Source organism: Globicephala melas, chromosome 3, assembly GCF_963455315.2.
Source record: "Globicephala melas chromosome 3, mGloMel1.2, whole genome shotgun sequence".
NCBI lineage: Eukaryota > Metazoa > Chordata > Mammalia > Artiodactyla > Delphinidae > Globicephala > Globicephala melas.
This window is the reverse complement of record NC_083316.1, coordinates 165,171,128-165,195,516: the sequence shown is the minus strand read 5'-3', so window position 1 is coordinate 165,195,516 and position 24,389 is coordinate 165,171,128. Positions and strand designations below refer to the sequence as shown.

General features: G+C 53.6%; 1 protein-coding gene across 1 annotated transcript in view; it reads left to right on the top strand.

Annotated features, from left to right (window-relative positions):
• The first annotated feature begins 2,297 nt into the window (after window positions 1–2,297).
• The window catches only part of CERS4 (ceramide synthase 4), a 30,343-nt gene continuing 8,251 nt past the window's right edge, over window positions 2,298–24,389 (top strand). The window contains exons 1-2 of the mRNA XM_030879553.3: window positions 2,298–2,459; window positions 23,973–24,146. Coding sequence (XP_030735413.1) covers window positions 23,974–24,146 — 173 coding nt within the window. The 5' untranslated portion in view covers window positions 2,298–2,459; window position 23,973. The remainder of the gene's footprint in view (window positions 2,460–23,972; window positions 24,147–24,389) is intronic.

The window sequence follows — 24,389 nt, the reverse complement described above, 5'->3', positions numbered from 1 at the left end:
GGGGTCTGGAAAAGGCCAACGTGCTTGGGACCAGCCATCTGACTAGGGGGTGCAGAAGGGACAAAGAAGCCCTCAGCTTATTACCTGGATCAGGGCTTATCAGCCTCCCCAGTCCTACTTTCCTGTCCCACACTCAAGCACAGAGGGTATGAAGGTGTGGAGGGGAGGAGGATGCAAGGGGCTCCCCCGCCTCCCTAGGGTCCCCCTTCCCACCACCCAGACACCCTACATTGGACTCACCAGCTTAGAAATGGCTCCATCTCCCCACTCCCCACAACCAGGCCCTGGCTCCTCTGATTCCCACAAACCCTGGCGATTTTACCACTTAATCCCTCCAGAGTTCCTCCCTTCACTCCTGTCTGCAACTCCCAGACCACAACCCAGCCACTCCTGCTGCCGTCTCATTTTAAATCTGATTGTGCCTCTCCCCAGAGAACCCTGGAGGGCCTTTAGTGACTGGTCCTGCCCTACTGTCCTCTCATGACTCACCGTTGGACCCTAACTCAGCTAAATCCCCCACCCACTCATCTCTCAGGTTACAGATGTCATCTTCTCCTGGAAGCCTGCCCTGAACACTCCATGCACACAGATGGAGTGGGCTGGGGGGTGGGGCCAGAAGGGCATAGAGTAGCCCAGAAGCAGCCCATCTGCAGAAGGTTCGGCCTGCATCTCTTCCTGCCAGGCTGAGCCCTTCCTCCAGCCTCCCCACCTTTGCCCATGCAGTACCTCCCACCTGAAATCTCTCCCTGACCCCGGCCCACCCAAATCCCCTATTGAGGGCCTCCCCTCCACATCTCCAGGAATCTCCTGCTTCTCCTCTGGGGTCTGGACCACCGCATTCCGCCATGTCTCTGGTGTCACTATTAATCCAAATGGCTGCCACGTTCTGAGCACCCCCAGGTGCAAGGCGCCGTATACCACAGTCCTAGTCACAACGCTGAGAAAAGAGGCTTTATCATCTGCCTTTTCCCTATGTGCAAAGGAGCTCTTGGAGGGCCGGGAAGAAAATAAAAGGGTGAATGTGGACAGAGGGGTTCTGAGGGCCAGGCTGACAGCTGAGCGAGAAGGACGCACACATTTGAAAAGAGAAGGAATAGCCCAGCAGAGGGAACAGCAAGTGCAAACACTGGGAAACTGGATCAAGACGGACAGCTTCATCCACACTTGCAGCAGAGGTCTCTGCTGCCCTCCCCCTTTCTATGTGTGGAAATCAAATCTCAGAGATGTGAAGCAACTTGCCTAGCCAAAAAAAGCCCGGGCTTCCCCCACCTTGCCCTGGGTCTGCTTCAGGGAGAGACATTGTCCAAAGGTGAAGCCACTTGCCCAGACGACGTGGGGTTGGCCAGCGGCTCTGGAACCCCGTTCCCTTCAACTGGCGACAGCTGGACCACGAGTCCCTTAGGTGCTGCTCAGATGCTCACAGACCACCTCTGCCTGATGCGGGATTGTCCTGCGTTCATGGCTCGCCCAGACTCCCCGCCCCTGTGCGCTGGAATCACCTTCTGTTCCCCCCGACCAGAGGGAGCCTGGGGCTTCGCCACCCCCCACTCCAGCCTATCTCCCAGCCTTATCGTCCCAGCTCTGCAGCCTGACCCCTGCCCCCCCACCGAACCGCACCCTTTGCCCAGCTGCCCTCCACGCCTCCCAACTCCCAGGGTGGTTCCTTGGGTTCCCAACTCTGAGGTTGGACCCATGAACCACGAATTGGACCAGCTTGACCTGAAAGCTGGGACAGGTCCCCAGACTTGGGGCACCGGGGGTGGCCTCTGAGGCCTGGGGCTGAGTCCGGGCCTCCGCCACAACGACCAGCGGTGCGCTCGGGCGGATCAGGGCGTCCGTGGTGTGTTGGCAGATGCGCGGTTGGATCAGAGCCGCGCCAGAAGAGGGGACCCGGGAGGGGGCTGGGGAGGACCTGCAGCGAACGGAAGAGAAACCGGGGCTGACTGAGCGCTCAGCGGATGGTGGTAGGTTCAAAGGCAAGAGATAAAGCACAGGAAAGAAACCTGCGGCTGGATTCCTCCAGAGAGCTCAGCGGATGGTGCCAGGTTCAAAGGCAAGAGATAAAGCACAGGCAAGAAACCTGCAGCTGGATTCCCCCAAGGCGCGCCTCGGTTGCGGGGGTGGGGCCGGGCGGGGCTGGAGGCGGGGCCCTGTAGCGCAGGCAGGGGGTCCAGGAAGCGGCCTAGTCGCACGGAAGAGGCCGAGCTCCGTTAGGATCCCGCGCCCCGCTGGGCTCAACCGGTCCCCGCCCCGGCCCCGCCCTCCAGGCCCCGCCCCCGATCCCGCCCCGCGCTCCCCTAAAGCCTGCTTCCCCGCCCCCGGCCGAGGCGGTGCCCGGAGCAGAGTCCGGCTGCGTCGTGCGGGCGATACGCGTCTCCTTCTCCTCTGCATCTGCGCCAGGCGCGCTCTCTCCCGCCCCGCCGCCGGCCCCTGGTGCTCCCGGCAGCCTGAGCCCCCAGGTAAGCGAACCCCCTGCGCCCCGAACGCGGACCGGAACGCCACTCTCGCGGAGAGCTCCGGCCCCGCCTCCAAGGCCATGGCGCCCGCGGCGGCCCCCAGACGCATGCAGTCCCCCATCAACTCGCCCGGGACGGCCTCTCGGGGCTTCCCATCTGGTCCCAGGCCCGGGCCGCCTCCCCGATAGAGCCCAGCTCCCCCGAGGGCCCGGGCGCCGCGAGCGCCCGAGGACGGGGCTGCGTAACGGGCGGGCCGGAGTGGGGACGAGCCTAGCACGGTGACGCGGGGGAATCCGGATGTGTGAACGCGAGGACCGCGACGGGGGTTGTCGGTCCGTCACCAGAGAATCCATACCTAAGGGGTGCCACCGACGTGCCAGGTCTGGGGATGCAGCCGGGGCCGTGGCCTCGGAGCCCGCAGCGCGGCCGCGTAGACGGCTGGGACCCGCGGAAACAGACACAGATCATTCCAGACATGCTAAGTGCGGGGAAGACAACACATCTGCGAGATGGGTTAGGGTCAGGGAGGCATTCTCGGAGAAGGTGTCATCCGGGCCTGAGGGGACCAGCCAGCGAGGGGTTTTTAGGCCCAGAAAACAGCAAAAGATTCTGAGGCAGGGCCCAGACTGGTGTGTTTGCTGAGCGGAAAAGAGGCCAGCGTGGCTGAAGTGCAGTTTGCTGGGGATCCGAGATGAGAGGAGGTTGGCCCCCGGGGCCACAAAGATAAGAGGCGGATGTGGATTCCGTTCTCAAGTCTGTGATGACCACGTAGGCTTAGAACAAAGTGAGTGACCGGATCCACTTGTGTCTTAAGAAGACCCAGCAGCTGCTGTGGCCAAAAGAGACCGGAGGAAACCCTGGAGGAGGCTGCTGGTTTGGACCGGACAGGAAGAGGGGGATGGAAAGTGGGTGAATTTGGGTTCTTTTTGTCAGAAGAACACTGCCTGTATTCCCTGCCTGCTCAGAAGTGGGGCAGGAAGGAAAGTGCATGGAAGAGATTTCTGGCACCGGCAGCTGGGAGTGTGGAAGGATAGGAAAACTGAGGGAGAAACACATCTGAGGGTGTGAAGCTGTTGTGACTGAGTCCGATTTCCAAAACCTGTGAGATACCACCTGAGGGGGAAGGTGCCTGAGGACCTGACTCTGAACCCAGGCCAAGTCCAACGTGACTGAGTGCAAGGGGGCAACCTGGATCTGTTGTATGGGGCCACCTGAAATAGAAATTCTGGAGGGTAGGGTTGTCTTTGAAGCCCCCCGACCCCACCCCAAGTCCCTAGCCTCAACTCAGCCCCCTTCCAGAAGGAGCTGCTGTGAATAAAGTTGACAGTGGTGGGAGTGCCCAGAGCCTCACTCAGCGCAGCTGGGTCCCTGTAGGCCCAGCCAGGCTGCAGGGAGGAGGCAGTTGGGACCTTCCTTGCCTGCCCTCCCAGCTCACCTACTCCCAGCTGGGAGCCTTGGTCATTGAATTGGCCTTGGGGCCCCAGAGAAAGTTTTTTGGACTTCAGTTTTCCCATCTATAAAATGGGTCAATAGTACCTGTATCTGGGAGTGTTGTTCTGATCAATGGAAGTCTCGGCTTTGAAATAGGAAAGGACTTGGCCAATCCCAGGGCCAGCCTTACGCCTCGGGGGATGGAGGAGGGCTGCAGCACTGGTGGGAGTTCTGGGCCCGGTGAGCCTCCATTTCCTGCTCTGAGAAATGGGAGGAAGGCATAAGGGCGTCCACCTCCAGAACCCACAGTCTGCAGACTGAGTGAGTTAGGCGTGTAAAGTGTTCAGTTGGCCGAGCGCCTGGTGTGATATGGTCACTGGGCACAGGAGCCGCTGGGATGAGTGTAGCTGGCCGTGGGGAGCTGGCTAGGGCTCACTCCTCCCACCACCCCTGGGATGCCCACAGGAAAGCAGGCACCAGGGGGCACGCTCCTCTCTTATCTGGGTACCACAGGGTTTCCCCTTTCCGGCTGTCTGGAAGCTGCCTCTGACCTTGTCCTGCCGGTTGAATGTAGTGCTCTCAGGCTAGTGACTTCACCTCCTGGTTCAATTTCTTTACCTATAACATGGGAATAATAGCAGTCATCACCTGAGAGGTGTCCGGCTGGTAATAAGCACCTGTGAAAGCAGAGGGGATGCCCGGGTGGAAGCAGGGGGAGCCCCGAGAAGTGACCTGATTCAGCCTCTGGAAGGGTGGGGGAAGCCTTCTTGTAGGAGGTGACCATCTGCCAGGTTACTAAGGATTTTTAAGAGTTCATGGGGAGAGAGACCAGTGAACAAAGATGTGGAGGGGAAGCACCACAGCATGCATGGGAGGAGCTGCAGGCAGGAGCCAGGAACTCGGCATGGGAGTGACTGCACTGGTCCAGACCCTGACGAGGCTGGACCAGGTGGAGGTGTGGATGAGAGAAGTGGGTGCATCCTGGATAGACTTGAAGTTGAGGATGGAGTGGGCATGGAATAGCCACTGATGGGTAAGCAGGTTCAGGCGCAAGTCAGCAGTCTATTTCCCAGCATCTGGAAATTGTGATGCCGCTAGACACCCAGGTGGAGACCAGGTTGCGGGGGGGGGGGGGGCGCTAGAGCTTGGGAGACATCCCCACCCTGGTGGGATGGATTGGAGAGAGGGTGGAAGGAAAGAAACCAGGAGTGGGTGGCAAACCAGAAGCCAAGGGAGCAAGGGCTTCAAAGTGGAAGATGAGATCAGTCTCTGAATCCCCTGCTTGAATAATTTCTCCCCATGGCAGGGGTCTTACTCCCTTATTTGGTTGCCGTTCCTTCCCCAATGCCCAAGCCATTCAGACTGGGCTTCTTTTTGCTATCCGTGAATCGGCCCCTCAGACCCAGCCTGGCTCTGACCAGATTGACACAGAGGAGGCCTTTCTCCTCCGTCAATCTGGCTTTTGTACCTTTGTTAATATGATCCTGTCACACCAGTTCTCCACACTGAACCAGCAGGATCTCACCTCTCTCCCCGCTTCCTCCTAGGCTCCCCAAACCATATTTTGCTTCAGGGCTCCATGACTGTATCCAAGGAGGGGTCAGGCCCCTGCCAGCAACCCCCTGAGGATCCCCCCCACTACCCTGTGCTTGGCCCCAGCTCCCTCCCACCCTGTCATTGATTCATTCAGCACGTACTTCTGAAGCACCTGTGCTGGGAGGCACTGGGAACTAGCAGTGAACAAAATGAAGCTTCCCTGCCGCCCTCCCCCACCCCCCACCTCATGGATGGAGCTGACGTTCTGGGAGGGGGGCAGCCGGGAGAGGGAAGAAACCTGAAGGATGAGAAGGAGCCAGCCAGGTGGACATCTGGAGGAAGAACATTTCAGGCAGAGGGACTAGCATGTGCAAGGGTCCTGAGGCACGACCTGGCCTGGCATGTTGGAGGTATAGCCGAGTGGCCACTGTGGCTGGAGCAGAGTGAGCCATGGGGAGAGTGAGGAGAGGGGCAGATGAAGAGACTGAGGGTCCTCAGGGCCCCTCAATCCAACAATTGCAGACCCTGGTTGGGCCCTTGCTTGAGGGGTGCAAGGTTGTTGGGCCCCACTGCTGTGCAGTTTGCAGGGGTGTTGCTTTGGTGTGTTGTCCCCTGTGTGGAGTGGTCAGTGCACCCTGAAGGCGGAGGAGGCTGGCAGGAGGAAGGAAGAGGAGGTCAGCCCTTTCCTGGTGGGCAAAGCTTCTCCCCTTCCTCCTGCACGTGGCGGGGGGTTCAGCTGACCTGGGAGAATCCCTGGAGGGGCTGGAGGGAATGGAAGGAAGTAGCCAGGGAGAGGGTGCTGATGGAGACAGAGAAGGGGGCCAGGGAGGCGGAGGAGGTGCAGAGCCCAGAGCTGGGTGTTGGGGCAGGATGTTCTCAGGGAGGTGACCGGAGATGGTAGGCAGGGGCCTGGCTGGGCCTTGAAGATGAGCAGCAGAAACCAGAGCAGGTGTGTTTTGAGGATGGCCCCCTCCACCAGCCTGCTGTCACTCCCCTTCCAGGTGTAGGAGAAAAGACTCAGCATCCCTCCTCATCCCACCCCCCACGCCCGTGGACAAGGACCTGGTCACCTGGGCCTGCTCACCCTTCCCACCCACCCCCCATCCAGGTATGCACCAAACCCCTCCAGTTTCAAAGGCTTCACAGAGGGGATTCGGACACTTGGGTGCCGGCACCTAGATCAGTGGTTCTGTGGAGCCCAGACGCTGTGGCCTGGACCGTTCCCCGACCCCCTCCAAATTGGGGATGGGTGCACCTAAGGGCACCTCCCTTTGGCCCTGGCTCAGCATTTTTTTTTTTTTTAGTCTGGGCTGCCCACGGCATGCGGGATCTTAGTTCCCCAACCAGGGATCGAACCCGTGCCCCCTGCTTTGGGAGCGCCGAGTCTTAACCACTGGACTTGCCAGGGAAGTCCTCTTGGCTCAGCTCTGACCGTGATCCTGGCAGGAGTGATGGGGCCACAGCTGGATCAAGGCTAACCTATCGGGAGATGGCAGGGGACAAGGGCAGTGACAGGAGGGGAGAGCAAGCAGGACGAGCTCTGGAAGTGTCAGCCTCTGGGTGTCATTTCTCCGTCTGAGCTGTTGGCTAGGGCAGGTCTAAATATAAGGTTGTCACCTCCCTGCCTCACCTCTCTTCCCTCCCCGCTCTGTTCCAGCCCCAGGGGCCTCGTCTTCTATGCCTTGAATCAACCAGGCTTGGTCCTGCCTCAGGGCCTTTGCACAGGCTGTTCCCGCTTCTTAGAATGCTCTGTCCCCACGGCCTCTTCCCTCATCTCTCTTTTTTTTTTAAAATAAATAAATTTATTTATTTATTTTTGGTTGCTTGGGTCTTTGTTGCTGCGCGCAGGCTTTCTCTAGTTGTGGTGAGCGGGGGCTACTCTTTGTTGCCGTGCGTGGGCTTCTTCTTGCGGTGGCTTCTCTTGTTGTGGAGCACGGGCTCTAAGCGCACGGGCTTCAGTAGCTGTGGCACACGGGCTCAGTAGTTGTGGCTCGCGGGCTTAGTTGCTCCGTGGCACGTGGGATCTTCCCGGACCAGGGCTCGAACCCATGTACACTGCATGGGCAGGCAGATTCTTAACCACTGCACCACCAGGCAAGTCCCTGGGCCACAGATTTTAAGGCAGTTCTTGGAGGAGGTATCAGGCTGTCCCTCAGGTGTCTGCTTCCTCTAACGTTGTTCTTCTCACTGGCAAAGTAGTGACTCTGAATTCTGAAATGGTCGCCTTTTTTATACAACCAAATTCACGTGACTCTATAGACATGTTGCAGTTTATGGAATAGGATGCATTTATTTGACCTCAGAGCCTGTATGAAGAGCCCAGGGAGCAAACCTGAGTTGTGGGTCCTGGCTTCGGTGAAGTTGACTCTGAGGGTTAAGGATTTTCAGGATCTTTTCCAGGGGTACAGCATGAAAGTCTCGGTGCTTGAGTTGAAAGAATTAGGCAGATGCTTGCGGTGACTTCTGCTAGCCAAATAGGCTGCAGATGGTTGCCTCTTTCAACCTGTTTCAACCTATGACAGCATTCAGCCAGGACTCTGAGATGAACCAACTGAAATTTTGGAATTCGCTGAAAAGTCATGACTTCGGACCTTGGGAAGTCTAAAAAGGACACGAGACGGCTTCCTTGGTGGCACAGTGGTGGCCAGTGCAGGGGACATGGGTTCGAGCCCTGGTCCGGGAAGATCCCACATGCCGCGGAGCAACTGAGCCCGTGCGCCACAACTACTGAGCCTGCGCTCTAGAGCCCACGAGCCACAACTACTGAAGCCCACGTGCCTAGAGCCCGTGCTCCGCAACAAGAGAAGCCACCGCAACGAGAAGCCCGCACACCACAATGAAGAGTAGCCCCCACTCGCTGCAGCTAGAGAAAGCCCGCGAGCAGCAGCGAAGACCCAACTCAGCCAAAAGCAAATAAATAAAATAAATAAATGTATAAAAAAAATAAAAAGGACATGAGGCATTTGCATACAAGGCTTGCTCATACATTACCTGGAGATTGGTCACAGAATATTTAGAAACCATCACTGCAGCCATGGCTTTCATTCAGAGTAGTTCTTTACAGAGAAACAGAGGCTAGCTGTCTCTCTCTGATTACTGAAATATTCTCTGATCACTCCCCTTTGTAAATGTTACCAGCATTTGTTTGTATTTTGCCTAGACATTCTCCACTGCCTTACCCATGCTGATTTAACTTGGCTGCCCTGAGGAGGTAATTTTTGAGCTCGAGGCCTGAGTTGGAGCTGGTGGTGGACACCCACAGGAAGTGGAATTTGTTGATTGCCTCCCCTCCAGATCCCTCTCTCCACTGGGGAGACAGACACATCCCTGGGCAGTTACAATGCAGAATAACCTGGGCCAAACAGAGGGACCACAGGCTCTCTGACCCAGCCTGGCAGTCCTGGAAGACTTCCTGGAAGCAGTGACAGGCAAGCTGCTTACTTGAAAGGTTAGGGGAAGGTGAATAGTGATCCAGGTGGAGGAAACAGCCTAGACAAAAGCTATTGCATTGGCAGTTCCCTGCCGGTCCGGTGGTTGGGACTCCACACTTTCACTCCCGAGGGCCTGGGTTCGATCCCTGGTCGGGGAACTTCGATCCTGCAAGCTGAGCAGCATGGCCAAAAAAAAAAAAAAGAAAAAATTAGGCATCTGGGTACTGCATTACAGCGATGTTTCTGAGATGTGAACAGACCCTGGGAATCAGGCCATGGACACTAGGCTGAGAACCAGGGAGTCTGGTAGCTGCAGGAGGTCAGCAGGGTAGAGGGGGCGTGGGCAGGGCCAGATCACAAAGACCTTGGTGATGAGTGCCAGGCGCAGACGGAGGGGTGCCCCCCATGTGGGCCCCCTCTCCAGGGCTGGGGAGGGACAGGCCTGTAGAGTGAGCCTGTGTGGGGTTGCTGAGAGAGTGATGGATGGGAAAGAGGAAGTGCTTAGTCTCCAGTTACACAAACACCCCTGGTTCTTTTTTTTTTTTTTAACACCCCTGGTTCTTAAAGGGCCCACGGACAGACTCCCCCTGGGAACCTTTCCCTGCGCCACCCCTGATGAGCCATCTCACACGTGCCCTGCTTGGCTCCCCACCCTACCTAGGTGGGCAGGCAGGCACTGGGGTGATAAATCCTTCAGTGAAGGCGCTGCTAGCCTGAGGCCACCCGCCAGGAGCAGATCCTCCCAGGCTGGCTTACTCTGAAGTTCACGGTTAGCCTCTGTCCTCTGGGACCCTGACAGGTCTGCAGGCCCCTGTTCAGCTGTATGTCAAGTCAGGGGGTACTGGGGCTCCCAGCTCTTGAGGCCACGCCCTCTCCCCATCCATCCTCACCACTCTTCCTTCTAAAATGATGCCTTCTCCGAGTCCCCCATGCAGAATTTGCCCAAAAAGATCTTCTGGTCCTGTCCCACCCCTGGGCTGTGTGTCCCCAAATTCCTGCCCAAGCCAGTAGTTCCCAGATCAGGCTGCCCACCCCAACATGCTCTAGCCCCACCCCCTGAAGACACCCCTGCCCAGCCGTGCTTCCCAGCCCCCATCACCTCTCAGACGCCAGCCACTGGTGACCTCTTGGGGCAGAACTTCGCTAATCTGAAATCCCAAGGACGGCCCACGTGCCGGGGTTGTTCACAGGAGAATCACCCCCTTCTGTGGACATCGAGGCCCAAGGCTCCCATTGCTGCCCCTGTGTCTTTAAGGCTCAGGTGACAGGCACTTGTCAACTTTCCCTTGAACAAGGAGGGCTCAGACCTGGGCTGGCAGGCTCACCAGAGTTCAGTACCAGCCAGGACCGAATGTCATCTTCTTTTCCTCGTGTTTGTTTTATGGCCACTGTCTGCACGTGATGCTGAGAAGCTGGCTTTCTCTTTCTCTTTTTTTTTTTTTTCCATTATAGTTTATTGCAAGATATTGAATATAGTTTCCTGTGCTATACAGTAGGTCTTTGTTGTTTATCTACATATAGTAGTTTGTATCTGCTAAGTTCAAACTCCTGATTTATACCTCCCCCCACCCCTTCCCCCTTTGGTAACTAAATTTGTTTTCTATGCGTGTGTCTGTTTCTGTTTTGTAAATAAGTTTCATCTGTATCATTTTTGTTAGATTCCACACATAAGTGATATCATAAAATATTTGTCTTTGTCTGACTTCACTTAGTGTGATAATCTAAGGGCCATCCACGTTGCTGCAAATGGCAGTGTTTCATTCTTTTTTATGGCTGAGTAATATTCCATTGTATATATGTACGGCATCTTCTTTATCCATTCATCTGTCGATGGACACTTAGGTTGCTTCCATGTCTTGGCTATTGTGAATAGTGCTGCTATGAACAGAGGGGTGCATGTATCTTTTTGAATTATAGTTTTGTCCAGATAAATGCCCAGGAGTGGGATTGCTGGGTCATATGGCAGCTCTATGTTTAGTTTTTTGAGGAACCTCCCTACCTGTTCTCCATAGTGGCTGCACCAATTCACATGCCCACCGACAGCGTAGGAGGGTTCCCTTTTCTCCGCGCCCTCTCCAACGCTGGCTTTCTCTTTCGGGGAAGGAGATGTGGATGGAGGGAGGCAGCCTGGGCAAAACCCGGAGGCAGAGAGACCAGGGCAGAGGTGGCCACAACGATTGAGATGAGAGACGGGGCCTCGTCGGCGGGAATCGAGCAGAGAAGGGGGGACTCGCTTGATTGTTATGGGGAGGTGGATGCAATTGTGGGACCTGGTGAGTAGCTGAGTGTCCAGGGTGATGGGGGGTGGTGAGGAGGGATTGGGATGACTCCCAGATTCCTGTGCCCAAAGACTGGGTGCATGGTGGGATCTTAGCCAAGAAGCGTGCTCAGGGTGGAGGATAACTTGAGTGCGATACGTCTGGGCGAAGCGTAGCCAGGCGGTGTTGGGTTAGCCGGTTTGGCATCAGGGGAGAAAGCTGGCAGCTGCAGGAATCTGGAAAACCAAAGCACAGGCACACCGATTGTGGCTTCCGGGTGGGTGAGATTTCCCAGGGAGAAAAGCTGGTATGAGAGGGTACAGGACTGGCATCATTTAGGGCCAAAGGAGAAGAAAAACATCTTGCGTTAGGTTAGGCAGGCTGCCACGGTTGTTAGGAGAGCCAGACAGGGGGGCAGATATACTACTAGGAGGTCAGGAATCCACGGACAGAGAGTTGACCACTGGGATTGGCCTGGGCCGGGGGCGGTCACCGGCGACCCAGGCAAAGTCCAAAGTAGCGAAGCAGAGATGGGGAGAATCACAGGCATAAAGGCAGCAGGTCCCGTTTTCCAAGAATGCGTAGGCTGCCGCTGCTGGGCTGAGGTTCCGTGAGCCCGTGTTCATCTAGAACGCTGGGTGGTATTGAGCTAAGTTCACGTGCAGCCTGGCCGTTTACCAACCGTGTGACCCTGGGATGATAAGTCAGTTCATCCGTGCCATGGGGACAGTAACCGCATCTCCCCTGGAGCGCAGGGAGGTGGGCGATTGGGGCAGTTGGCGCGGCGCCTTCCTGGATCTAGCGTCTTTGGCAACACCTGGGGTGGTACCAACACCAGTGTGTTGAGCAGTCGCTGCTATGGGTGTGAACGAGGCCTGCTGTCCCAGGAAGCAGTTTGGCTTTTGCTCCTACTTCATTCTACCTGAGACCGCCTCCATGAATGCTGTCATCTGGGGGCAGCAGAGGGGCCCAGCAGCCAGCTGGTGGGAGAAGTAGGGCAGGTGTTAGACCAGTTTGGGCAGAGGTGGGATGCCGTCAGAGTGCAACCTGGAGCCCACAGTTCCCTCCACCCTGGAAGGTGGGTAGCAGCAGCATCTTGGGGGCTGACCTTGACTGGGAATTAGTTTCATAAATGGTGAGCCGGGAATGTGGGGGCTGCTTGCCAGCCGGAAGTGCCCCCTCTGAGCCCCTTTTTCTTCTCTCTTCTGTTTGGTATTTTCTTTTATCTCTCTCCAAACTAGTTAGCTCTGTCTTCTACAATCTCCAATCAACTATCAACCCCACAGTGGGAAACAATGTTTTTTCCTTTTTCTCTGGATAAATAATGCTTCCTTCTTCTTTTTCCCCTTGCACCATGTATATTGCATTTTATTTATATATATTTTTAAGGTATAGTTGATGTACAATATCGTATATTTAAGGTGTACAACATAGTGATTCCCAATTTTTAAAGGTTATACTCCATTTATTCTTATTATAAAATATTGGCTATGTTCCCTGTGTTGTACAATATATCCTTGTAGCTTATTTATTTTATATATAGTAGTTTGTACCTATTAATACCCTACGCCTGTCTTGCCCCTTCCCCCTTCCCTCTCCCCACTGGTAACCACTAGTTTGTTCTCTGTATCTGTGAGTCTGTTTCTTTTGTGTTATATTCACTAGCTTATTTTGTTTTCTAGGTTTCACATATAAGTGATATCATAGAGCATTTGTCTTTGTGTGACTTACTTCACTGAGCATTAATACCCTCCAAGTCCATCCATGTTGTTGCAAATTTCATTCTTTTTCATGGCTGAGTCCATGGTGAATTTTTTACTTCAAATATTGTATGTTTTAGAATCCCCATTTGGTGCATTTTTATAATTTCTGCTTTTTTTTTTTTTTTTTTTTGCGGTACGCGGGCCTCTCACTGTCGTGGCCTCTCCCGTTGCGGAGCACAGGCTCCGGACACGCAGGCTCAGCAGCCATGGCTCACGGGCCCAGCCGCTCCGCAGCATGTGGGATCTTCCTGGACCGGGGCACGAACCCGCGTCCCCTGCATCGGCAGGCGGACTCTCAACCACTGCGCCACCAGGGAAGCCCTATCTTCTCCTTCTTTTAAACACTTATGTAATATTTCATAGTATGGAATCCTGAGGTTTCTGCTCCCCAGCATTGGACATCCAGGTTGCTTCCAGCTCTCACTGGAAGGGAGAGAGGGAGGAACTCCAAAGGGACATAAGGAAATATGGGGGAGTGATGGATATATATGTTCATTATCTTGATTGAGGTGATGATTTCCACCAGTAGGTACATATGTCAAATGCATTGAATCACACACTTTAGACATGCATGGTTTCTGCATGCCGTTCGATAAAGTCGTGTTGGTTTTGTTTTTGTTCTTTTTTTTTTTCAAGTGTAATAGCCCAAGCTCCCCTTACACTCCCATCTGTACGCTTTATCCCTCCCAGTCCCGTGCAGGTAACCTATCAGATCCTGCTGCCTCACCCCGGCTTGCCTCTGGGGCTGGGCCTGCTCATTTCCCTCCTCAAACTTCCAGAGACCTGCTCCCCTCTCCTCCCTCAGTCCTTCTTGAAACCTCCCTGACCGAACCCCCAACACACACGCACACTAGGTGATGCTGGGGACTCCGGAGATCTCTTCCTGGTCTGACCCTCCCTGTCTGGTAGTGGGAGAGACTCAGCTCTCTAAGCTCCCTGGGGCCAGCCAGGGCTGAACAGAAGCTTTGAAAAAAGACCTAGGGTGGGGTGGGGCAGGGCTAGGGAGGGAGCTCTGCTTCCTTAGGGTGGGAGGGGTAGAAAAGGCCTCTTAAGGAGGGAATTGAATCTGACCCAGGTCTTCACTGGCCCAGTGAAGGGGGTGTGGGCACTTCCTGAAAAAGGCACCACCTATGTAAAGGCCTGGACTGCTGGGGGATGCTCTTGGGAACCCTAGCACCTGGGTGTGGGGTAGTGCAGGAGTTATAGGAGGGAGGGAGCAGATTCCAGGAGGTCGGGGACCCCACTGTCAGCCCCCAGGCAGCTGCAAAGCAACCCTCATGGCCCCATTGTTGGTTGCTTTACTGGGGGGCAGTAGGGGGCTGCATCACCAAGGGGTGGCGGTGTAGACTGTGGTGAGGAGGGGTGGCCAGTGGGCTGCGGATTCTGGGGGACATGGCCTGGCTCACCCAGACCCCTTAGTCTGCCTGGGACAGGGTTGGGGGGTGGTATAGGTGTTAAGAAAGCAAAGTTCAATCCTGTGTGAGCTTCTGGGGCCCTGAAAAGGCTCTGGGACAGCTTAGGGGTGGTGGTGGTGGTGTAGGACCTTGTTCCCTGGGAAACCTTGATCGGCAGAGACAGGCCTGTGAGCCCTGAGCTCACTGGTGGGCAGAGCAACTCCCTCCCCACCCTGGAGAGCTTCTAGCTCCGACTCACTCCCTTGTTGGCTGCGTGACCTGCGTCCAGCTGCTCCTTGCTTTGAGCCTCTGGCTTCCCAGTTCTGAAACAAGGAGGCAGTGGACCTACACCATGGGGATCAAGCTAACCTTGCCCAATAAAGCAGGTGGTTTCTTTTCCTACAAAGTTTGACCACCTGAGCCAGAGTCCTCCCATGCACCCACCTGTCCATGTGTCTGTTCTACCTGCTTCTTCATCCACTTAGCAAACATTTAGTTGGTACTTACCATCGTCCTGGGCCCTGAGGATACAGCAGTGACTAAACAACATTCTTGCCTTCGTGAGGCTTATGTCTTGGGATGAGGCAGACAAACAAGTGAATAAGAAAACAGATCCAGTGGGGGGAGGGGGCTGAAGCAACGAAATAGGGTAAGAAGGTGGTATAATATGGTGGCTTCTTTGGTAGTGATCTGAGAAGGCTTCCTGAGGAGGTAATACTGAACTGGGATGTGAATGATGAGACAGAGGTTGCGCGGGAGGACAGCACATGCAAAGGCCCTGAAGCAGGAATGAGCTTGGTGAATTGGAATCCCACCAAGCAGCCATTACAGTAAACTGAGCTAGTGTGGGGGAGGTTGGGGGGGGGTGGGGATACTAACAGGGCCAGAGTGTGGAGGGCAGGAGTGTGTCTAAATATGAGGGGCTGAGTCGAGGCAGAGCCCTGGACTTGGGGCCCTCCTTAGGGTCCTTGAAGGTGGTTTCTCCTGGAGTGGCTGCATCTCTGGTCATTAGCACCCCGCAGGGACCCTGCTCAGAGAGGCCAGAGCGGAGGAGCCAGGGCCCAGTGCAGGGGCGGCTGTGGTTATCTACAAATAACCCCCACTTAGTCCATCATGTGTTCCCTGCCTGGGCCTCCAGCCGAAGGAGTCAGGTGACCCCGGGCAGCAGGCGAGGCTGCAGGGGCCGGGTGAGTGTGTATGTGTGTGTCTGTTCTTCCCTGGGCAACCCAGACATCTGGCATATGAATTGATTTCCTTCTTTCACAACCCGGGCAAGTCCTACACTTCCAGCTAGATTTAAAATAAAACCAACCTTTGTGCACAGCCCTGCTGTGCTGGGCAGTGCTGGGGCCTTTGGGGGTCCAGGGGAACGACAGGGATCCTGTGCTCATTGCCCCCTCCACGTGTCAGCACAAAGCCCTGCGCTCTCTCGCTCTCTCTCTCTCTCTCTTCCCCAATCTGGGGATATTTTTAGCCACTAAGAAGGATTATCAGAGCCTGGCTCCCAGGTGGCAGGGGCAGGGCTGGGAGTGGGACCAAAGTGCCTTTAAGAAGCAGCGGGGCTGGGAGACCCGGCTGGGGAGAGGGGGCAGGGTGCGGTGAGGAGGAGGAAGCCTCAGGCTGGTTAGGCTAGAGTGGCCACCCATTTGGCGATTCTCCAAGTGACTCCTCAGCAGCCCTGGGTGAGCCAGCGCGGGCTCATTCATTCGCTACAGCTTTAAGGAAAGGCTGCAGAGGCCGGGGTGGGCGTTGGGGGAGGGGCGGTGGGGTGTGTGTCCGGGAAGAACCACTGGGAACCTGCGCAGACCAGCACCCTCCTTTCCAGACTGCTCCCCATTGCCCCCTCCTCTCTACTGCTCATAGTAACTGTGTTATACTTAGTGCTCGCTCCACCCCAGGCATTATTCCCAATCCCTTCCGTGTGGAGGCAGGGGGCATTGTTATTCCCATTTTACAGATGAGGGAACTGAAACACTGAGTGGCAAGGTCAATGACAAGGTCAATGATGGGTAAATTGCGGGAATCAAATCCACTGCAACAGCAGCATGGAGCATTTACAAACTGCTTAGCTTCCTGAGCCCCCACAACGGTGCAGTAAAGCAGAAGATCTGGCTGTACCCATTTTTCAGATGGGGCAGCTGAGGCCCAAGAAGGCAGAGTGTCACAGGGAATGAGCAGAGGAGCCGGGGTCCAAAAGAGGAAAAATGAAAGTTGAGGAGGAGTGCCTCCCTGACCCTCGTTTCTGCCTGTCCGTCGGGAGGAGGGCATCTGTCAGGGGCAGGAGTGGAAGAGAAGTTTGAACCTTGCTGGTCATGGATGCCTGGTTACAGCTGTACCTGAGCCCCTTCTGTGTGCCAGACACTGCCCATGTGTTCCACATGCAGGCTCACTGGCCTGCTCGACCACAATGCAAGGAAATGGGTGACTTCTCAAACCTCAGAGTCTCTTCTTTATCAAGAGGGTAAAGGGGGTGGGCAAACAGACAGACACATGTTACAGAAAGGGTAGGAGGTCCAAGGCCAAGACCTCTGCAGTTAGGTTGTGTCAGTCTGAAGCCCCCTTGGAAGGCTCGCAGGTTTGGAAAGTGCATTTCTGTTTTGCCCTTCTGACTTGAGGACCAGAAAGAACGATGCCTGCTTCAGCTGAGGGGACTGGGGTTTGAGGCTGGTCATGCTTCCTTCCTTTTCCACCCTCCCCCCCACCAAAAAGACTGCCTGGCCAGCTTCCAATGTCACAGTGAATGAGGCAGAGCTGGCAGAGGGTGCTTTAACTGGATCTGAAGTAGGGGCAATCGGGAGGTGCCTCCAGGAGGAAGTGGCAACTGAATTGGGTTTTGAAGGATGCATAGGAGTTTGCCAGACAGACATGAGGGCTGAGACCTTGCCAGCTTTCCCCACCATTTTATGTCCTCAGCATCCAGCATGGGACAATAAATATTAGATGGGCATTCTAGGCAGAGGACAGTATTTGTAAAGGCTGGGGTGTGTGAAATCATACAGTGTGTGTGATTGTATCAGAGTGTGTCAAACAGTGAATAGTGGGCTTTTGAGGCTGGGGACATGGGCAGAGGCCTGGGATTACGAGATGCCATCGCTCTTGTGTGTTCTCACTTGTCCCCAAAGCTCATCATGACATGCTAGCACCATGGCTGTGGGACCCGATCTTGGGTGGGGGGAAGAACATGGGGCTGGGGGCTTGGACCCCTGGGTTCTGGCTCCAGCTCTAGCTGGCTGGGGGCCTTCCCAGGATGCCCAGCCCACTTATATCTGCACTGGGCATCTGCACTGCCCACTTATATCTCTAGCTGGCTGGAGGTCTTCAGATGGGTGGGAGGGCCCCTCAGGAGAAGGCTATAGATGCCCTGTGGTGGGTGTGGCTCCTGCTAGGAGGCTGTAGAGAGTGAGGCCAGGAATTACGGGCTGGGTGTGTGCAGTTATGCCCCAGTGGGTGCATGGGATCAAGCGAAATTTGCCTGTTAGTGAAGTTGGTTTCTTTTTTTTTTAAACCATTTTTAAAAAATTGAAATATAGTCAATTTACAATGTTGTGTTAGTTTCAGGTGTACAGCACAGTGATTCAGTTATGTGTGTGTTTGTGTGTGCGTGTGTGTGTGTGTATATATATATATTTTTTTTCAGATTCTTTTCCATTATAGGTTATTAGAAGATACTGAGTATAGTTCCCTGTGCTATACAGTAGGTCCTTGTTGTTTATCATTTTATACATGGTAGTGTGTATGTGTTAATCCCAAACTCCTAATTTATCTCTTTTTAGAGAGATCAACCACCTGGGCAGAAGTTCCCCCATCCACCTGTCCAACTGTCTATTCTGTCTGGGCCTCCTGAGCCTTGTGGGTCTAAACTAGCCACTGTCACACGCCTGTCTTTTTTTTTTTTTTTTAACATTTTTTTAAACTATCTATTTGCAGATGATATAATCTTCTTTTTTTTTCTTTATTTTTTTTGGCTGTGTCAGGTCTTAGTTGCGACACACGGGATCTTCGTTGAGGCACGCGGGATCTTTTCATTGCGGCCCAAGCGCTCTTGTGGCGTGCGCGCTTCTCTCTAGTTGTGGCGTGTGGGCTCCAGAGCGCGTGGGCTTTGTAGTTTGCGGCTCGTGGGCTCTCTCGTTGAGGCGCCCAAGCTCAGTAGTTGTGGCACACGGGCTTAGTTGCCCCGTGCCATGTGGGAATCTTAGTTCCCTGACCAGGGATCAGACCCGCATCCCCTGCATTGGAAGGCGGATTCTTTACCACTGGACCACCAGGGAAGTCCCCACACACCTGTCTTAAAGAAAAATGCACAACAGGAGCGCTGTGAGTTTACGTTTTGTTGCGTCTTTACTGGGGACTATAGCCCTGAAGAAGGCCACTCAGTAGCTCTAGGGAACTGCTCCAAAGAGGTAAGGGAGGAGCCCGGATATATACAGGGGTTTTTGCAACAAAGACCAGGTAGTCAGAACATCAGAAGATTACTGTTGATTAAAAGAAAACCAGATAGCTCAAGTTAAGGAATTCTGGGCTTTTCTCTGTATGGGAAGATGCAAGAATCTGGGCTTACTGAATTCATTTCTTTGATATGCACCTCAGCTGTCTGGGCCAGTAATCTGTGCTTTCTCATCCTGAGTCTCCTCGGGGTGCGCTGTCGTGGGTGGGTGTAGCTAGATGGCAGGCATCCTGCTTCCATCCTGAGTTCCCTCAGGACTCACCACGGGGGGAAGGGGGACAGCAGCTGTAATGTGGCTTGTTGCCTGCAACATCCTTTGCTTACTGATATAGCAGGCAATATTTTTTCATTGACACATCCCCCCCACTTGTCTTGTCCAACACCAAACCCACCTCCTGCCCCCAAATCCATTCACCATCCTGGTTCACCCAGTTCCTCAGACTCTTGAGAATGTTTCTTTTTCTGTATTTGACTGGTGATATTGTGATTTATAATGAGAAGTAGCTATTTGGCCTTCCTCGGTTCCTGGCACAGAGCTTTTAAAACCCTGAGAATTTCCTAAGTGATAAGAGGAATAAAGGTGCCTTTTGTTATGTTAATGAGGAGACTTTTGGAAAGCCCCCCACTCAGGTCACCTAAGGATGGGACTGGTTGCCAGGGGAACCAACCTCTTGATGAAGGGGTTGGAACTTTCATTCCCACCCCTGGACCTCCAGTGGCCAAGGATTTAATTACTGCGACTACGTAATGAAGCCACCATAAAAACCCTTAAGGATGGGGGTTCGGAAAGCTTCCAGGTTGATGAACGCGAGATTTGTGGAGACGTGCAGGGACTAGTGCATCTGGGGAGGGCGTGGGAGCTCCGCCCCCTTCCCCATACCTTGCCCTATGATTCTTTCCATCTGACTATTCCTGAGTTATATATCCTTTTATAATAAATCGGTCATCTAGGAAGTAAACTGTTTGTGTCCTGTGAGCTGCTGTAGAAAATTAATCAAACCAAGGAGGGCTCGTGGGGACCTCCATCTATGGCCAGTTGGTCAGAATCTTGGCGTCTGAAGTGGGATGGGTACAGCCTTGTGCGACTGAGCCCTCAACCGGTGTATCTCCAGGTAGATGGCGTCAGAGTTGAGTTGAATTGTAGGATACATAGCTGGTGTCAGAGGTGATGTGGGGGAAAAAACCCACCTGTCGGAATTGAAATCAGAATCATCGACTTTTTTTTTTTTACGTATTTTATTGAAGTATAGTTGCTTTACAATGTTGTGTCAATTTCTGCTGTACAGCAAAGTGATCCAGTTATATATATATACACACACATTCTTTTTCTTATTCTCTTCCATTATGGTTTATCACAGGACATTGAATATAGTTCCCTGTGCTATACAGTAGCACCTTGTTGTTTATCCATTCTATATGTAATAGTTTGTATCTGCTAACCCCAAACTCCCACTCCATCCCTTCCCCACCCCGCCTCCCCTTGGCAACCACAAGCCTGTTCTCTATGTCTGTGAGTCTGTTTCATAGATGAGTTCATTTGTGTCATATTTTAGCAGAATCATAGACTTTTTCAAGGCAAACATTTTTTTTTTTGAGGGATAGGAGTTTATTAATTAATTAATTTATTTTTGCTGTGTTGGGTCTTCGTTTCTGTGCGAGGGCTTTCTCTAGTTGTGGCAAGCGGGGGCCGCTCTTCATCGCAGTGCGCGGGCCTCTCACTGTTGCGGCCTCTCACGTTGCGGAGCACAGGCTCCAGACGCGCAGGCTCAGTAGTTGTGGCTCACGGGCCTAGCTGCTCCGCGGCATGTGGGATCCTCCCAGACCAGGGCTCGAACCCGTGTCCCCTGCATTAGCAGGCAGATTCTCAACCACTGCGCCACCAGGGAAGCCCCAAGGCAGACATTTTAATCTGCACAGAGAAAGGGCCCAGAACATAGATGCACAACTCAGTGAATTTTCTCAATAATAATGCACCCTTAATGGTGTCCACATCCTAATCCTGGAACCTGTGGATACGCTACCTAACGTGGCAAAGGGAAAGTGAGGTTGCAGATGGAATTAAGGTTGCTAATCGGCTGACCTTGAGATGGGGGGAACGATCTTGGATTATCTCGGTGGGCCCCCATTCTGGCCTCCAAGGCCACTTCCTGTATGGCAACCAACCCACCCACCCCCCCGCTTGCCATCTCACCTAAAATAAAAACCCGGGCCATAGAACTCCCAGACTGCACAAAATGGAGTGTAAAATGGTACAGCCGCCCCAGAGCACAGTTGCTTATGAAGGAAAACATGCAGAATGACCCAGCAATTCCACTCCTCCGGATGGACCCAGGAGACAGGAAAACTTCTGTTCACACAAGACTCGGGTGTGAATGCTCTGAACAGCTTTGCTCATAATTCCCCGACGCTGAATGCATCCCAAACACCCAGCAACAAGCAAGTGATAACCAATCGTGGTATATTCATTTGGTACCAAAGATCAGGGAATAAGAAAAAAAGAAGCTCGGGACTTCCCTGGCGGTCCAGTGGTTAAGAATCCACCTTCCAATGCAGGGGTCACGGGTTCGATCCCTGGTCGGGGAACTAAGATCCCACATGCTGCAGGGCAACTAAACCCGCATGCCACAACTACTGAGCCCCAGCGTGTGCGCTCTAGAGCCCACACGCCACAACCAGAGAGAAGCCTGCATGCCGCAACTAAGACCCGGCGCAGCCAAATAAATAAATTTTTTTTTTTTAAAAAAGAAGGAAGCTACTGATCTTGGAACAATAGGGATGAATCTCGAAAATATTACACAAGTGAAAGAAGCTAGACACAAAGACGGGGTTTGTGATTCCATTTATATGAAGTTCTGGAACAGACAAAAGTAATCCCTGATGGAAAAAAAAACGGGAGCAGACGTTACCTTTGGACAGTAGAGATGGAGGCTGACTGGGAAGGGGCCCAAGAGAGAACCTTGTGGAGGGATGGGAGTGTTTGTGGCCGGAGGTTGGTTTACACAGGTGCGTGTATTTGTCAAAACTCAGCAACTGTACAGTTAACATGAATGCATTTTGCTCTAGTAAATTTTACCTTGAAAAAAAAAAACACATTCGTCAATATCGAGCTCTCGTTAATGATCTGCCCGCTGAAAATATTTAGGGGTGATGTGACTTGATGTCTGCTGCTTTTAAAATTTTTTTTCTTGAAATATAGTTGGTGTACAATGTTGTGTTAGTTTCAGGTGTACAGCAAAGTGATTCAGTTATATATGTACACATATATATATTTATTTTTTAGATTCTTTTCCATTATACGTTATTACAAGATATTGAGTGTAGTTCCCTGTGCTATACAGTAGGTCCTTGTTGATTATCTATTTTGTATATAATAGTGTGTATATTTTAATCCTAAACTCCTTATTTATCCCTCCCCCCACCCCAGCTGCTTATTTTGAAATGCACCGAGAAATGCACTGGTGGGTGGATAGAGGGATGGATGGATACATGGGCAGTTGTGTGATGAAGCAATAGACCAAAACGTGAATGGGAGAGTCTGGTGGTGGGTATATAGATGTTCACTGTAAATTCACCTTTTCTGTGGGTTTGAAATTTTTCATCATAAAATGTTGGAGGAGATCATCCAAATTCCACAGGTCCTGCATGACCTGCCCCGTCCCCTCCCCCCGCTCTCCCCTTGCTCACTCTGCTCCAGACACACAGGAATCCTCACTGGTGCTCCAACACTCAGTTTTACTCAGTCCTGCCTCAGGGCCTTTGCACCTGCTGCTCATTTCTCTGCAAAGCCCCTCCCAGCCCCCTTTGCAGCACCACTACCTTCTTCTGCACAAACCCAGGCCCTCCTCACCTCTAGGTCTCAGCTCAGAGGGTGTATGAGCTGAGACCTAGCTCAGGCCTTCCTTGATACATCGCACCACCCTGTTTCTTTTCTACCAGGCCCATCGCACTGTGTTATTTATTTATGAATCCGTTTACTTGTGTATTGGTTGCCTCCCCCTGCTGGGCTGTGAGCTTCATGGTGACAGGAATGTGTCTGCTTTGTTCCCGGCTTGTGTCCCCAACATCCAGCCCCAGGCTGGCATGGACAAGCCACTCAGAGGATATCTCGTGGATGGATGGATGGGTGAGTGGATGGGTGGGTGGATGAACAGATGGATGGACAGATGGCTGTACGCACAGATGTACAGGTGGGCAGGCAGATGGCTGGCTGGATGAGCAGATGAACAGGTGGATGGATGGATGAGTAGATGGACAGTGGGTGGGTGGATGGATGGATGGACAGACAGGTAGATGGATGGATGGATAGGCGGATGGATGGATGGGAAGATGGACAGGTAGGTGGGTGGGTGGATGGCAGCCTGGCTGGCTGGCTGACTGGGTGGGTGTACAGGTGGGCAAGCAGACGGTATGGCTGATGGATGAACAGATGAATAGCTGGACTGATGAACAGATGAGCAGATGGACAGTGGGTGGGTGGGTGAATGGATGGACAAACAAATGAATGAACAAACTTTGCAAGTGGGCACCAGTTGGGGTGGGTTGGGGCACTTAGTCTTAAATCTTGGGAACAGGAGAAGCTATGTGGGCTCCTCAGGACAGCTGGGCCCCACTGCAGCTCCCCAGCAGCTCTTGGTGGAAAGTTGGCCCACCTCGGCCACTGCTTCAGTATCTGGCAGCAAGCTCGATCACGCAGTAGGCTGTCTCGCCCAGCTGCAGCCGGGCTCGTGGGATAGCGAGCGAGAGAGCCGACATTCACACCTCAGGGGGAGTCCGTGTGCGGACGGTCGGCCAGGGAGAGAATTGTGGATTTCCTTAAATCCCTCGTCTTTGGGCTGTATCAGAGGCATCTTCCCACAGTGGCAGAAAACCTTCCCGGACATTTTGAGAACTCAAGTTCGTGACCCTGATCGGCCACTCCCTTGATTCTGGCCAACGTTCTCTTGTCTGTAGAGTACAGAATAATAACTCCTGTCATGAGCTATATTTAAGGGTCAGTAAGCACTGGGCTAAGCACTTCGTGAGCCGTAGCAGGCTGGGCTGAGAGGTGGGTATTACTGTCCCTATTTTACAGATGAACTTGAGATTCAGAGAGGTCAGGTCATTTGCCTGAGGACACCCAGCCCAAGTCTGTCCTTAACACTGGCTCTAATGAACTTCAGGTTGCTAGGCGCTGGGGGGTGTGAGGGCGAGGTGCTGGGCCCTCCCACTCTACCTGTCCTGTGTGCAGAGTTCTCCATTAACTGGACCCTGTGTCCACAGTATGTGGTCCAGCCTGAATGAGTGGCTATGGCAGGAGAGGTTCTGGCTACCACCCAACAACTCATGGGCTGTACTGGAGGACCGCGATGGCCTGGTCTACGCCCACCCCCGGGACATGCTGATGGCCCTGCCCCTGGCTCTGGCCCTGGTGGCCGTGCGCTTCACCTTCGAGAGGTGAGTGTCCGCTGTGCCCTGGCAGGTTGACCCCGTCATCGCTCGTGTGTGCGCAGCACCCGCCCTGTGCTCTCCCGTCTGTGTGATTTCATCCTCATGTGTCCCCGGACGGAGCCTGGCTTTGAGTCAAGAGTGCTTTTCTGGGCTTCATCCTGCCCCCAGCTGCCGCCACCCCCACTCCGATGGTCTCTGATGCCTGGAATGCTGGCGGCAGCTCAGGTCTGGGTGTGCTAGCATCTTCAG